General features: G+C 31.9%; 1 protein-coding gene across 1 annotated transcript in view; it reads left to right on the top strand.

Moving 5' to 3' along the window:
- The window catches only part of LOC149555160 (uncharacterized), a 61,138-nt gene extending 47,337 nt beyond the window's left edge, over positions 1-13,801 (top strand). The window contains exon 3 of the mRNA XM_089833592.1: positions 13,374-13,801. Coding sequence (XP_089689718.1) covers positions 13,374-13,801 — 428 coding nt within the window. The remainder of the gene's footprint in view (positions 1-13,373) is intronic.
- The last annotated feature ends 4,018 nt before the right edge of the window (positions 13,802-17,819 follow it).

The raw sequence follows: 17,819 nt of genomic DNA, 5'->3' as shown, positions 1-17,819 counted from the left end.
TATCATTATATATAAATAACAAATTTATATTTTGGCAATAGAACATACAAGATTGAATCTTTCTTGTGCTCAACCATGATTTTAAAATGCCTCAATTTATTTGTATTTTTAAATTAACAAATACACATCATAATGCCATGGATGATTAGGATTAACAAACAAGGATCTACTATGATTGGAACAAAAATCAATCATAAATTTTCTTTAGGAAATTTTCTAATTATGTATTGGGTATTTTTGATGTTTTTAAAATCAAAACTATCAAAAAAGGGGGTTGGCCCAAGAATAACAACCATTTGATACAACACATCACCAATAATTGGAGATAAAAAAACATTTAAAACAAACTGTTTGCCTATCTCTTCCATTAATTTCAAATACCCCAGTCACTATAAGAAAAAATAAGTAAATAAACAATATAACTTCCTATATATACTCGAAACTAAGCCATTGTAGCTCTTAAGGAAAATGTGCCAAAAAATAATAAAGAAAGTTGTGTGTCACACAATACCACTATTCAAAATGCAATAACTTGAAAAACCTAAAAAAAATTAAAAAGTTTATTGCCCTCCTCGGGTTTCAACAATAGTAACTAGGCTTAGCCCTTAGGAAGGAAGAAAAACAACTCCTTAGTAGCTTCTCTGTTAGAGCCCTACTTCTTGTCTTTAATTTCCTACAAAAGCATGAGAGTGGTGACCAAGAAGTGCATCAACTTGAGGGCATAAGTAGTCAATATATTTTACTTGACATCCCTATTCTCTATCTCAGGGTTGATTTTGGATATCACCTCCTCATTAGACACACATCCATTGAAGTCACCCAAACTTTATGGCCACTACCCTTAGAAACATCCTCTAGAACCTATCTACCTTTTTCTAGAGTAGGGGAGGTCATAATATTTTTATTATCAATATTTTTAGGGGACTCCTTATTTTCATCATTAAGGTTGGTAGAGATATGGGTGGAGTGTTTTGTGGCATTTACCTCATTTTAAGACCTATTGGTATAGGAGCTCCTAGGGTTTAGGCTAAAATCCTAACTCATTTTGGCTAGTAAATAATACTATTTAGATCATTGAATAATGAGGGCTTCAAGAGAGTCTATTGGGTTTGGTAGTGTTGATTAGCTGAGAGTTTAAATATTTGGGAAAAGTTGCCAAGGGATTGCAAAAAGTTGTCAATGTTGACAAGAAATTGTTGAGTTGACAATTTTGCGCATGATATGTAAAGTGGCCCCAAATGGCTTGGAAGGAGTGGGAACGAATTTAGATGAGTCTAAAAGTGAATCAATACCTATTATGAAACATTTAGGGGTGTTATATTATTGAGGAGTGTCACAATGTAAAAATTTGCATAGTTGTCATTGACAACATTTGAGCAAGAATTTGTAAAAATCCAAAAATTAGTTACAGACTAAACCCAATAGTTGGGGCATGCCATGTGAGGATATATAAGTTTATTTCCAACCTTTAGAGGGGTTTTTTTGATCTATTGATCATATTGTAATAGAAAAAAAAGTGAAATTCTCTACAATTTTGTCAGAGTGTTGCTTGCAACTTGAGAATATACCTTCTAATGGATTCAATACATTTTTGTTTCATTTTACAATTTTATATTTCTTCATTTTATTGCCCTATATTTATTGGTAGGATTAGTTAAATCTAGTGAGGGTTTGAAACCAAATAATGACACTTTCTTGAAATACCACTGTAGGACCATCACATCTCTTTGGGACAAGAAATTGTACTCAATGTAAAATTTAAATACATAATTTTGAGTTCATATGATTTTTTTTCTAGTTTTTAATAGTTTTCCCTAGGTGAGATAGTAGTTTTCCCTATGAATCAAGAAGCAAAAACCAATCCAAACCCTTAAAGTAAATAGGCTAATTTGTGAATACTAGTGTATGATCGCTTTGGGGGACCAAAACCCTAAGACAAATTGATTCCTCCCAAAAGGGTTCCTAGATCAAGAGTTTTTCTTTTTTGGATCCTTAGACAAATTTTAGATTTATTAGGAAGAAACTTGATCTTGAGGCCTAATAAGCCCTAAAAGGCCACTAGCACTAAAATATACGGATTCATGACATCGATAGAAAATCTTTTGCAAGATTAAGAAAAATGATGGCAAGAATGATTGTCCTAAGTAGTTTAGAAGCCCTTCCATCCATATTAAAGTTTTCCATGTTCATGAGTTTTTTGGAATGAACTTACTGTAGTGAGTTGAAGAGGTATAGTGAAGTCTTGAATTGGTAGAGATGTCTTAAGTATAGAGGAGTTGGAGAGGTGGCTCGTTAGAGTTAGGGGTTAATTGGAGAACCCTAGGAAGGTTGGAAAAGAAGCCTAAGTGGGAATCCAAGTATAAAAGGACTAATTTTAGAAGATCCTCCTATCAAATCAGTACTAGAACCATTAAAGGTCTAGGTAGGGCATAGTACATTTTTTACTCAATGGAAGAAACAAGTATGGTGACCAATGTGGAATTGGAAAAGATGATCCAAGAGTAGGCTAGAGTCTCCCAAGAATGAGAGTTAATCAAATAGTAAAGGAGAATTTAGTATACATGGAGAATAAGCTAGGAGAACTTGAAGGGAAGGAAAAAGAGATTAGTAAAAAAGACCAAACAAAAGGGGCATAAGGGTAAGGAAGTGGACTAGAGGATGAAGTTCTTGAACTAGACCCACCATTGAAAAAAGAAACATTTTAAAAATCCATTAAATCTTTAGGAGGAAAGGGGTTGGAAGTTTTTCCTATCTTTAGTGGAAATATGGAGCCAAATTTGGTTATGGAATGGATTAAATGAATGGAGAACCATTTTGAGTGTGAAGGTATAAGCGAGGAACAAAAAGTGAAGGTGAAAAATTCTAAAATGAAGGGACCAACCCTAAGTTTATGGAAGTTTATAAAATCAAAGATAGAAAGGGAAGGTAATAAATCCATATCCACATGGAAAGGAATGGCTTCCAGGATTATAGAAAACTCTCTACCAGAGGATTATGAAATCCAACTCCATAGAAGAAAACAAAATTTAAGACAAAGAGACATGGATGTGATTGCTTAAAGAGAAAGGTTTTAAAGATTATAATTGAGATATAATCTGTAGGAAGACAAGAAAATTAAAATGTCTAGGTATTTGAATGTCCTTAGATTGAATATCCAAGAGGAGATAAGTTTCATAAGCCCTAATATTATTTTAAAATGCTACCAACTAGTCCTTAAGATAGAGGAAAAGAATAAGAAGAAACAATATTCAAATACTAGAGGAAGAGGTAGAGGAAGAGACTCTAGAGGGAGTCATAGAAGAGGATTCAATGGAAAAGGAGGTGAAAGAAAATCTCAAGGTGGATCAATGTTGACTAAATAGAGTAATGATTCTAGTGGGATAGGGGATTTAGTGGTGGTAGTATTGGAAGATTTGGTGGATTTGGCAGAGGATCACATTTTTCTAACATGAAGTCTTATAACTATTTTTAATTAGACCATCTTGCATATAGGTGTCCGAATAAGACATCATCCTCATAATAAGAAAAGAAGGTTACCTATGTACAAGAAGAAATAGTATTAATTCTCCAGAGGTGAACCAGATTCAAAGAGTGGTAAGAATCTCATGTTTAGGAAGGTGTTGATTAAACAATAGGTCGAGGAAGAATCTAAACAAAGGAGAGAATTGTTTGGGGTGAAATATAAGATTCTTGATAAAGTGTGCAAGGTAATAATAGACTTAGGGTCTAGAAACAATATTATCCTATAGGAGGTAGTTAAAAAGCTAAAGTTAACCAAGATTCCCCATACTCACCCTTATAGGGTCACTTGGTTGAACAGGGGAGAAAATGTTCTAGTAAATGAGCATGGGTTGAATTTATAATAGGAGGGTATGAAGAAAAGATCCTATGTGATGTACTACTCATAGATACTTGTCACATGTTGTTAAGTAGACCATGGCAGTTTAACAAAGATGTCGTACACCATGAAAATAAAAATGACTACACCTTCCAAAAGGATGGAGTAACTAAGAATATCCAATCTCTTGTGGATGAAGGGGAGTCTAAGGTAGAAAATTCTAATTTTTTGTTGATGAGTTGAAAGGGTTTTTTCCATGACCTCAAAAAGGATGAGGGAATAGGGTTTTCCATTATGGTAAAACCTAAGGAGGAAGACAAAGCAAAACAAGCATCTATGCCTATAGAAGTATGATGAAATCAAGGATATAGTAAGTGGTGGAGCTCCTGCAACTTTAACTCCTCAAAGATAAATAAGGCATCAAATTAATTTCATACTAGGGGCATCCCTTCCTAATAAGGAAGCATACAAAATTACTCCTAATTAGAACAAGGAGGTAGCAAGGAAATTTCAAGAGCTACTTGATCAAGGCCTAATAAGGAAAAGCATAAGTCCGTGTGCAATCTTAGTTGTTTTGGCACCCAAGAAAGGGGATAAGTAGAAATTATGTACTAATTATAGGGAAATAAAAAAGGATAAAAATAAGATATAGATTCCCTATCCCTTGAATAGAGGATTTAATGGATTGTCTTTGAGGGGATAGGTATTTTTCTAAGATTGATTTAAAAATTGAGTATCACAAAATTAGAATGAAAGAGCGAGGTAAATGGAAAACAACCTTCAAAACCATAGAAGGTTTATATGGTTGGTTAGTTATTCCATTTTGGTTTTATGAATTCCCCTAGAACATTCATGAGGTTAATGAATGAGTTTCTTATGGATTTTTGTTTTCTATTTGGATGATATATATCCTCATTTTTAGTGAAACAATAGAAGAGAACCTAAGACATTTTAAAATTATGTTGAGGATATTGCATGAGGAGAAACTAGCTATTAACTTGGAGAAAAGTGAATTCTTGAAATAGGAGATTATCTACCTTGGATTTGTGATCTCTCAAGGTAACCTAAAGATGGATCCTAACAAGGTCAAAACAATTTTGAGTTATCTCACTCCAAAAATAGCAATGGAGCTAAGTACTTTTTTTATAGATTATCCAAATTCTATAGAAAATTTAAAAGAGCTTTTAGTGAAATTTTTGCTCCTATTTTAGACACAATCAAATGTGGGTTGAGAAAAAAATAGGTGGACTAAGGAATCTAAAAATGGGTTTGAGCTATTGAAATAAATGGTATCTACTCAACCTATTTTGGTTCTACATAGTTTTGATAAATTATTTATTGTGGAATGTAATGCAAGTAATGTGATAGTAGGAGTAGTACTTAGTCAAGAAGGGAGGAATGCAACATTTTTTAGTGAGTTCAGGTAAATTAACCTAAGAGAAGGTATTTTTCCTATGACCTAGAGTTATATGCATTAGTTCAAGCCATCATAAAATGGAGGCACTATTTACTTCCCAAAGCATTTGTGGTTTTTATTAATAGCCATGCCTTAAGTTTCATAAACACTTAAGATAACTTTAGCCATATACATATAAAGTGGATAGAATTCCTATAGGCCTAGACATTTACAATCACACACAAGAAGGGTTAGAGTAACGAAGTAGTTGATGCACTTAGTAGAAGATTTCTCATTGTTCAAGAAGTACATTTTTTAGAGTACTGGAGTTGAAAGATTTTGTAAGGACCTTTATAAATATGATGAAGACTTCTCAAAGGCCTATAAGGTATATGTTGAATTTAACAATCATTTCCATGGTCATTTTGCAGACTGCACACTAAAAAATAGATTGTTGTTCAAAGGTGGTCAGTTATGTGTACCTAGAGGGGCTATGAGGGAAAACCTCATTCAAGAAAAATACAATGGAAGCCTTAGCGTTCTTTTTGCCTCAATAAGACTCTTTAGTTAGTGTAGAGATTCTACTATTGGCCTAAAATGCAAAAGGATATAAGAAGATATGTTCAACAATGTATTGTGTATCAAAAGGACAAGAGTATAACTACAAATGTTGGATTAACAGTGGATTTGATAGTGTGTTTATAGTTGTTGATGAGTTCAATAAAATTAGGAACTTCATATTATGTAATGCTACTCATGATCTCACTTATATTGTTCTTCTCTTTTTCAAGGAAGTAGTAAGAATACTTGGATTTATATTAAGCATTTTTCTTCTATCAAGAAACTTTGTAGGTTTGCGTGGAAGAATATGATGCTGCTACAATAATCAATCTTAGACCAATTAGATAGAAAATGTTGTCTTTGGTGCACAAGGACATTGTTCCTTTTGAAGTTTCTAGGTCTCCCTTTCTTTAGGTTTTCTTCTCAAAAGTCAAATCAAGTCTCGTAATTTACATTAGCATACTTATTTAGTTTTATGTATAGATTAATATATATTGTGAATTATTTATCAAAGTTAAGTAAATTCAAATTCAAAATCTCACATAAGAGATTCATAATTTACTATTGTTGAATAAAGGATTCACATTTTCTCATTACTCTCTCCTTACCGGTAACATTACAGCAATTACAGGTTGAACGACTACAGTTTTAAAATAATAAATATACCTTTGAGATATGTTTGACGGTCATTACTATGTATAACAAATGTCCAATTATCATGTTGTTCAATACTATAAGTATCTATAAATGTTTTATTTTTTCCTTTTTTTTGTTATGAATTCATGTAAAATATACTTTAAACTCTAGAACACTATAAACTGGCTTCATTTTTTATAATTTATTGTTTAATAAAGTGTAATAAATGGAAGGTGATTCACAAGTAAGAAGGAAGACTAGTAAAAAGAGTTGTGAAAGACGTGTTAGATACTTTAAACATTACTTCTCTGAGCATCTTGTTCAACTCCAAATAGATATTTATGACCTACTTGAAAAATTAGATCTAGGCTCAAGGCATAAAATAGAGAAAGTGAGAGTCATTGGTATCGATGGTGTCGGTATAACCACATTGGAAAAAGCTATTTATAATAAAATTTGCAGTGGATTTGATGCTTGGTTCTTTGCAAAGAGAAATACTAGCCTTCTTGAATTGCAATAGGAAATTCTAAGCAGTCCGGTAAATTACCATAGAGAAGTTTCAAGTGGGGAGAAAGCTCTAATGAGAAACCAATTGTGAGGAGTTCGTACCATTTTCATCTTGAACGATGTGAATGATGAAATCCACTTGGATGCAGTGAATGGAGATTGGTTTGGGCTAAGACTGACATATACTCAATCTTGCCAAGTTTAAAGTCTTTATTTTAACTTTCAGGCTTACAGGAGATAGCTAGATAGTTATTCGGGGATGTTGAGGTTCCTTGGTGGAAGCAAGTTTGGAATAAAGTTTCTTGGTCCAACTGCAATTTTTTCATGTGGCTAGTGGATCACAACTATTGTCTTACGTGGGATAATATTTGTAGACATAGATTTCAGGGCCTCTCTTATTGTGTTTTGTGTGGTAATGGGGAGGATTTTTTCTCCTTTCTATTCTTTCATTGCTCCTTTTCTACTCAGTTATGGCACCTTTGGTGGAGTGCTTGGGGTTGCTCTAGTAAGCATGATTCCTCTTTGCTTGAGTTCTAGACCTGCTTGGGTGATGCTCCCTCCAAGTCTTCTCCTCTCCATACTACTTGGATTGTTGGCCCATCATTCATTCTTTGGCATATCTAGCTAGACAGGAATCATTGAATCTTCCAAGATGTTCAAATTGATATTATGCATCTTTGGTGGAAGATCTCACATACTCTTCAGGAAATTATTTAAGTGAAGTGTGCGCTAGATGGGGGTATAGACCTAGTTGATCTTTTTATATGCAATCACCTCAATTTTCATCTTTAGGATGGGGTTGCAGCTCAATGGTATCAAAAAGTGCTCAGGCAGCCTTGATAATAGAGGAAAGGATGGGTGAATCAGGATGGGAATTGGACTCCTCCTTCCCGTGTAGTTCTAAAAATTAACATTGATGGTTCTTCTCCAGGAGTCCAGGCCCTACTAGTATTGGGGGAGTGGCTCATTGTAGTTCTAGTGACGTTAAATTATTTTTCTTAGTGTATAATAAGGGTGATTACATTAACAATCTCATGGTGACGTTGGAATATGCTTGTGAAATATTTTGTAAAAATAAAAATTCTATTTCAATAATTTATGAAATCCTTTTATTTTTCAATATGTATCATTTTTAAAAAATTTATTATTATCTAATGGAAGAGAAAATTATACCAAATATAAATGTCGTTTTGAATGAGAATTTTTTTCCAACTGTGCAACCTCAATCAACACAGTCCAAAGAATATGTGCCTTAACAATTTTTGAAAATAACACTTCACAGGGACACCATAGTTTGTAGACATTGCATTCTACAATTTTTTTCTAACTTAAATGTGTATTAGCTCCTACTGTGAGTGGAGTATTGGCTCAAACTTTAACAACCTAAGAAATGAAGTCTTACAACCTCTTTTGAAAGACAACAAAAGATAAGAACGCTCTATCCAAAAAATTGAATTCGCACTCAATTCACACTCAAAATTGATAGATCATGCTCCAAGCACATTTAACCACTATGGAGCACAATTTAACCAAACAACTAGTGACTTGGGTGCCACACAACCAGATTTCTCCATCAACACATTAGTTGTTCCTACTAAATATCAAATTAGAGGCAGTCACAATGTTTATGAACAAGGCATTCATGTGAATCTAGAAACATTTCAATTGGGTCTGCGTTGGACATTCTTTACATGGCAATCAGAACAAGGATGATGCAGGCAATTTGGAGTCTCCTTAGTGCATTGAAAGTAGAAATAGTATTGTTGAAAAAAATAAAAAATATAATTGAATTCAAGGTACTTTTAAATAAATTGTGTTTATAGCTTAAACAACATTATGCACTAAGGCTTAACTCCTAAGGCTAAAAGTATTAAATAGTCAAAGTTGACTCATTTTTCTAGATTTAATTTCTCCCTCGATGTGTGGTGCTTAAGGATGATTGGTAATTATAGTCCTTTCATGTGCTATGTAGACTTTGTAAGAGTATTGCTTTTGAACTTTAAATTTTAATTTTTTTCCTTGTAGAAATTTTGATTTGAGTATTTAAAATCAGAAATTTTTTATGGACTTTAGATTTGTAAATTTTAGATTTTTAAAATAATATTTAACTTTTATTAGTTTAAAAATTTCCTAACTTTTGAGTAAACATAAATGAGATTTTTTTAGAGGAATTAAAACTTTCAATTTCAATTGCTTCATATAATATTTATTTTTTATTAGTTAGTTTTGTACTTAAACTTCTTATTATATTTTTATTATATTACACAAAGAAAGCTACATGTTTTAATCTTCAAAATTTATAAAGAAAGTTAAAGAGAAAATTTAAAAGTGATATTAATTTCATGAAGTGTTTGAATTTTAAAACATATTTTTTTAGTCATTTAATTTATATTTTTCTGACAAAACAATAATTGATATTATATTTCTTTTCTTTTCATAATATTATGACTATCAAGTGAAAATCCTAATATGTAAATCGAATCATAATAGATTCTAAATAATTTTTAACAATCATTGTGAGAAATAAATTGCAATTAATATTCATCTTGAAGATTCTAACCCAATATTGCTTCCAGTAACACTCACATTATTATGTCCTTGCCAATAACTTTAGGGCTTCAATGGTTTTCAGATGTGTTTTTAAATTAATTATTTATGTCTTGCATCTCCTCCAAAACTACATTAAAGAGCTACATCACTCATCTTATCTCTATCCCTTATTATTCTTAACTAAATCATGCATCATTTGTTTTCTACTATGATACTTTCATAAGGGCTCATTTGGTTGTTGGAATACAGATGGATTAGTCATTGAAAATTAAAATATCTATTTTTATTTTTCATTTGGTGAATGGAATGAGAAGGGGGAATAGGAATATGTATTCCCATTTTATCCCAAAATGAGCATATGTTCATTCCCAAAAATACCTGTTATTGGAATGGAGGAAAAAAAATTGGACCACCTTGATCTGTGCACTCTGTTCTTCCATCGAAGAAACCCGAATTTGATTACTCCCAAGTCTCTCCTTCAGCACAACTTTCATGTTCAACGTGGTTCCTTCTGCTTCAAATTCTTCACCACAACCTAGCGTTTATCATTACCCCAAACAAATTTCCACTGGGAGCTCTAGCAGGTCAGTAGCTCGGTTTGTTCAATGTCTCCTCCATTGGGAAGGTTTTTTATCATCTCTCTGGAGTGGAGATCGATAGAGGAAAGAGCGAAGAGTTTCAAGCTATTAACAATCACCATGTCAGTGTAGATCTTAATGATCTCACTTTGTTAGAATCTAAGTCTGTCAGGTATTGGTCTAGAGCTCAATTCGAACAAATCATTCTCAACAATGGACACATCATTCAGACCTGGATTGATTACAACCATCCAAGGAAGGAGCTTAATGTAACAATTACTAAGTTTTCTTTGTCCACAAAACCCATTGCTATCTCTGGAAAATAAAACTTTACTAAACATTCTGCAAAAAGAAATGTACTTCATAGGAGCTACAAGAACCATGTTTGAAAAAAACTGCATCCTTGCCTAGAGTTTCAGTACAGTTGGCTCCGCACCAATCATAAACACATCAAATCTCCCATTTTTTTTTTGTTTGATTTCTCCACAACCATCATTCTTTTGGCAAAGTTTTTGAGTTAATGCATGTATCTTTGAAATTTAAACTAAATTCTCAATTAAATTTTAGATGAACCAAACAAGACTGGGATTGCCATTTTCCACTCCCATTCCCCATTTCCATTCCCCTTCCCATTTTCCATTCTAATTTCCTATTCCTATGCTTGCAACCAAACAAATCCTAAATATCCTTTCCCATTCCTCATGGTTGAAGATATATCCTTTAAAACTATAGATTCCCCTTTACCTTTACATATAAAATAAATTTGTTATGTCCTTATGTCTCCTCTAACACATTCTACACCACACATTTAATAATTTTTCTCTATTACTTTTTCAATAGGGACAAACCTTAAAATATACCACTAATAGACCTATCTTTTAGGAGATATATCCTCCTCATTCTGTAAGCACTTCTTGAGGATGGATCCATACACTCTAAATATGGTTCATTACTATATATATTCATTGCATTGGTTGTATAGGTCATAGATCAATCCCACTCATGTAGAAAACATAAATGTTATACTAGAAAATGTGGACCACTAGTCGCTTGGGTATGAAGAATTACTTAATGAATGTAACCAATATTTTCTTGAGGCATAATCATGATATTATGAGTGTAAGTCTTTATTTAAATGTTTTGAGGGCCTTATTTAGAAATTTTAGACTTGTTTTGTTAATTGTCTTGTATTTAAGATGTGACTTTGAGATGAGTTAACTCAATAGCTAATAAGTAAACATTTTCTTTTGCAATTTCTCAATAAATTTTGGTTTGTTCTCCAATCTTAGAAAATATGAGTTTTGTTGACAATAGAAATTGGTCAAGGCTTGCACCTACACTTCTTAATGTATATTTTATGTCATTTGCTTGGTCTTTTTTTTTTAATCAACATTGCATCATAATTTCACTATGAAATTAACGTTGACCATTTAATTAAATTAATTGATTATGTCTTATTTTCTTGTCATTCCTTATTGATTTAATAATCCATGTAACTTTCTATCACTATTCTAAATAGATAGATGTCTCAATTTAATCTCTTTCTTTTGTTATCATTAATTTATTGTACTAGAAAATATTATCTATTTCACTCCATTATTATAATCATGCTTCTTTGGTAAATAAACACATTTATTTATTTTCCCTTTTTCTCCATCTCACATAATCAAATTTATTGACCTATTTAATTGTCTAACTTATTAACAGGAGAGTGAAGTAGTAATTTTTAATTATTTATTACTCTCTATTTCTAACTCTGCTTCCTAATTTCTTTCCACTTCCCTCTCTTCTTTTAACTTCCCTTCGCTCCACCTCACTCTTCTACCTTTATTAGTTCACTCTAGACTTAACTTTTAATAAGTTTCCATTACCCTCTTTACTCATAGTTTGATGTTATTTATATTTAGAAGCAGCGAAAATGGAGGCTGACTAAAAACAACAAAAAGAGTTGAAAATCAGCTGCGAGTCAACACCATTAAACTAACCAAACCAACCCCCTTCCGTAATATCAAAAAAACAAATTAAGATGTTTCTAATTTCATGCCTTTGAGCATAGACAACAAAACTCATAGGCATTCAATATTAGGTTGTCCAGTATTATTGTTGATCTATACTGTATTTCCAATACTTGTATATTGCAGTTCCATATTATAATTGTTCATTGTCTAGCTAATTAAGTCTTTCCACTATCATTCTACGATAATCATTTCTTGCCTAGTATTTTTTATGTAGCATATGGAATGGACTCTGTGTAATTAACCTTTCCTGTTGTTGGTCTTAAATCTATATATTCGTGATACTAAGAGAGCAATGTATGATTTGGCTTCTATGATGATGATGATGACATGAATGCGTATCTGCACCTATCTGTGTTTTTACAATTCATTTCCTTCTGAAAGTATGATTCATTTCTTTTTACTCACCTTTCCATCTTTATATGCATAGATTCTTACAAAAATACCATCACTTGACCCTGTCTTGTTAGAGAGTTTGTGATGTTTAGAATTAAAGGATCTGGAATTTTCAAATCTGTCAAAAATAAGAGCTACGAAGCTTATCCTAAGAAAATATAATCTTTACATAAAACCAACACTATACATTTTGAATTTTACTAATTTTCTAGCCTTAATAAAAAATAATTAAAGGATCTTTTAGAAAATTAATTGTTGCATTAAATCAACATGACCCTTGCACCTGCAAGTACGTCTTGGTATATAAATGATACTCCTCAAAACTTCAATGCCTACAAGTGATTGAACCTCTTTTATACTCCATTCATATCTTCCCCTATCAAATAAGTCCAAATTTGCTCAGACAAGAGAAGTAAAAGAAGCCAAGAAGATATCCAGTACAAATGGCATGCTTATTTGTTATGGCCCATCCTTGGAAGCTTCATCATTGTTCTTGATTTACAAACTGGAAAACATTGGATCAGCAGGCCAAAATCTTCTCGCCCTTGCATTTGCTTTAACTATACACTTCCTTAAAAGAGAATTGGAGGCAAGTGTATATGATACTACCTCTCTTCTCTTACTATTATTTTTCATTTTTTATTTATAGAATTGAAATCTACTGAAACCTGCTGCTTCAAATTTGTCATCTTCCCTAAAGAATCCTGAAGATTGAGAGTTCTATGGCAGTAGAAACAATGGTTTTGATGCATAAAATTCAGTTTTTTTTCATTTGGGGTTTTTTTTAAACATAGAATTCTTCTTCTACCATGCGCTAAAAATCAATGTATATATAATATCATGGGTTTTGCAAGTCATATTTCTTCACTGTTAATCTGGTGATATAACCCTATGGCCCGCTTTATTGATTTCAGTTATGTATTTCTTCCAAACTGTTAATCTTTTGTATGCCCAGCAGATCTCAGAGGGCTTGCAGCCACCGGCTTGGAACTTGATGTGGGTTGGAGTTGTGTTGTTTTGTGTTGGAATTGGAGGAAATTTTTATCTTGATTATCTCTTGTTAAGGCTCAGAAAGGATGGGAAAAGAGGGTATGTAATTCCCAGTGGAGGTTTGTTTGATTTGGTGGTCTACCCTAATTATCTATTTGAGATTGTTGATTGGATGGGATTGGCCATCACCTCTCAGACTATCTATAGCTGGGTTTCTGTGTGTTGGACAGTGTTGTACTTGGCAGGTAGAAGCTATGCCATGAGACAATGGTATTTGCACAAGATTGATAACTACCCCAAGAAAAGAAAAGCGCTTTGTCCTTTCATATTCTGAATCTTGTAATTTGGTTGAAATATTATTTTGCTTTAAATTTAAAACAGTTTTTTTCATTCCTTACATTGTCATTGTCATTCCATGTTTAATACTAAATAGCAACAGCAATCCTATAAAGTGTAATGGCTAGGCTGATAAAAATATATAATTGTATAAAATATTAAAAGGGGAGAGAATATTTTGAGTAACACAAAAGTTATCTTATATTATAGTGTCTTTGGACATACAATTTATCCAATTCTAAAGGACATACAATTTATCTAATTCAGAAGGACATGTAATTTAAATATTAAGATGCATAAATTCATTAACTCAATATATTGGCCATATATAATACATTTTTTATGTTCACTACCAATGTTTCCTTGATACATATAGTTGTATCGAAGACCTAAAGAACAATAGCATTCACAAAGAAAAAGGGCATATGCCAATATTTCCAAAGAAGTCACCCAACAAACTTCTATGATAAACCTAAAAATGGTGGCATGCAATAGTAAAAAGACAACAAAAAACAAGATCTAGGTTGTATTTTGATGATTTGTTTCCTTTCCATTGTGGGAAAACTATATTCTTTGTTTGAGATTGTTAACGATAGAATGGTTATGATAATAAGAAATATTTGTACTTGCTTCAATGTTGTTGATCTCTCTTCTAGGGATGAATAGTTAAAGAAGATGAGTTTAAGAGAACCCTTTTCATGATAAACAAAACTTTGATTATCATACACTTGTCGCCTATCTATGGTAATAAAAATCCTTTCAATAACCTCTTTCTCAAATTTTGAGTAAATTAATATAGCATAGAGCAAAACTATTTGCATAATAATTTATTCTTTATAGCAATTCAAGCTTTCAACATAAATAATTTGAATCTCACTATTGAGTATTGCCAATGAGTACAATCTATAGCTTTCTTCGTGATCAAAATGCAAAGAAAATATTACAACATTCAAACATAGCAAGTTTCCACAATCCATAGTTGTTCTTAAAATGGTTGCATTTTTTTCTCCTTTAGCTTTCTCATCCAAATTATGGATCAAAAAGTGTGAATTGAAATCTCCATACAAGTAAAAACACTCTATCATTCTAGAAGAGCGGAAGATAATGACAACTACTATGGTATATGTTACCTATATAACCTAATATACAAGGTTAATTTGGGAATATAAGATTATTCATCCCTAGAAACTATTTCATAATTTCAAATGTCATGCATGGGACAAGGTATCTAGTGTTGTTCTCTTAGAATTGTAGTGTTAAACCATAGAACAATGTATACAATCTATTAATAGTCAAAAGAAAATAAAAGAAATTCAACGTCATAACTTTGTATCATTTCTACAAGGTGCCTTAGGTCCCTTACTTGCACTCCATTGAAAGTTGATACCTAAAAATATTTATCAAGAATATCTAAAGAGTGTGAATCACCAACAAAGCCATATTACATAGATAATTTAAACAACCAACTAAAGAGATGTTATCAAATATAGAATTTCATTTGTCACTTTCGTACCTACATATTGATGGTCCAATATACTCATAAACAATATTTATGTTTGTCAAAAGTACCCATCATTATAAAAAGTCATGTTTCTAAGTGATCCAAACTTTAAGAAAGCAGTAAACATCCACCTGCATCAAAAATTTAGCAATTGAATGCATCTTTTGAAAGTGGTAAACTAAGAAAGCACCACTAACTATTCATCTTCTACTTCAGCCACTAAATGTAAAAGCATGTGTAACAATTTTATTGGTGTGTTATAGTGATAAGCACCATCCTCCTCTGTGTAACATGCTTTTATGATGAAATATTCCTAGGATGTCGTGCAAATAGGCAATTTCCAACTTGAGGTTGGGACCTCCATTAAGGCTTGCAAAGGCTATCACAAGGCTCTTCTCCCCATCCTCCAATGGTTCTCACAAATGCCTTCTCAATGCACTAAAAACATCATTGAGAAGCATCTATTTTTTGTTGTTATATCTTGCAAAATGATTGATATTGTGTGTAGTGAGGACATATTCAAAAAAACACTACTATGTCTTGTTACTAGTACTTTTTGAACTATTACAAATTACATTATATCAATAAAACACATCCTAGGAAGACTGTAATTATATTCTATATAGTTTTATATGAGCTGATTATCAATGACACTATTAATAGTTATTTTGGTTTGTAATTTGGGCTGCAAAAGACACTTTTATTTATGTTCTCAATACTCATCCTTTATAAGGATGTGGAGCATCTCATCAAATTTAAGCATTATAATAATTAATTATTATTATTTAAAAAATAATAATCATTGTATATAAATAAAAAATTTGTGTTTTGGCAATAGAACATACAAGATTGAATCTTTCTTGTGCTCAACCATGATTTTAAAATGCCTCAGTTTATTAGTTTTTAGTAACTAACAAATTGATGTCATAGTTCCATAGATCATTATGATTAACAAACAAGGATCTAATTTATTTGGAACAAAAAAATCCAACATAATTGCTTGAGGAAAATTTCTAGTCATGTATTGGGTGCTTATAATGTTTTTGAAATCAAAATTATCCAAAACAAGGGGGTTGACCCAAGAAGAACAACCATTAGATACAACACATTAACAACAATTGAAAACCAAAAATATTTACAACAAATTGTTATCTTATCCATTCCCTTTATTTAAAAATCCCCTCTCTAAAAAACCAAATAGCCATCATTGTGTTTTTACTAATAGTAAGCAGAGAATTCACTGTAAGAATTTTTTTTATATAAATTCCTATATAAACCAGAAACTAAGCCATTATGGCTCTTAATGAAAATGTGCCAAAGATAATAAAGAAATTCTTATGTCACATAAGGTTGGTATTCAAAAGGTAAATGAGGATACTAGAGAGCCTTCAACAATAAGTTAACTTGAACAAGCTAAAAACCATTAGAACAAATTATAGTCATCCTTGGGCATCAACAATAGTAATTGGGTCCAATCCTCAGTAAGGAAGGAAAGTAACTCCTTAGTAACTTGTCTATCAAAGCCCTCGTCTTTCTTTTCCTATAATAGGTTGAGAGTAGTAGTTGTGGAGTGCATCACCCTGAGGGCATAAGTGGTTAGTCTAGTGTACCTCACATACATATTCTCCATTTGGGGCTTTAGTTTGGATATCACCTCCTCATTGGATGCACATCCATCGAAGACACCAAAAATTTTTGGCCACTGCCCATGTAGAAACATCCTCTAGAACTTGTCCACCTTTGTCTTGAATAGGGGAGCTCATAATATATTTTTTATCAATGTTTTTAGGAGAGTCCTCCATGCCATCATTAAGCTTGGTAGAGATATAGGTGGAGATTTTTGTGGCATTTTCCTCATTTCTAGGAGGACCTAGGGTTTAGGATAATACCGTAACTCATTTTGACTTGTAAATGATCCTAGCCAGATGATCTGGTTTTAATTTAGACTTTGAACATAATAAATAATTCTAAAATTTTATCTTTTAATTTTATAAATGGTTGTGCGTGGCAATAATTTAATTGTTTTTAGATAAAATTATTTAATGATAAGAAATTGTGGTGATATTTGGACCCATTGGTGTTATAGGTAGCTTCCCTTGTGCTCCTTATTGAAATTAATATTTAGCCTTGTTGTCAGCGTTGTTCCATGTCATCAATCAAGTAGATAAGTTTTAGTTATTTTAAATTATGTATAACTTAGGCCATTAACAATGTGATCTATAGACCATGTGTAGCTAATTAATTATTTAACAAAGTTATAGTCTAAGCTTACAAAAACAAAGAGCTCTACTTTTTTCACCAAAATAATGTATGAGCATCTCAGTCAAAAACACAGTCTACTACAAGAAATAATGTATAAGCATCTCACTCAAAAACGTAGTCTAAGAACCTAATCAAAATTTTGAAGCAGAGTTCTAAAACTTTTCAAACACTAATTTAATATAACTAGAATAAATCAATATGGAATTAATGAAAAAAAAATTATATAAAAATAATGTTTATTTAATTTTTTTAA

Source organism: Cupressus sempervirens, chromosome 5, assembly GCF_028749045.1.
Source record: "Cupressus sempervirens isolate cs-2001-9-10 chromosome 5, ASM2874904v1, whole genome shotgun sequence".
In the NCBI taxonomy this organism is placed as follows: domain Eukaryota; kingdom Viridiplantae; phylum Streptophyta; class Pinopsida; order Cupressales; family Cupressaceae; genus Cupressus; species Cupressus sempervirens.
This window is presented reverse-complemented; position numbering and strand designations above follow the sequence as displayed.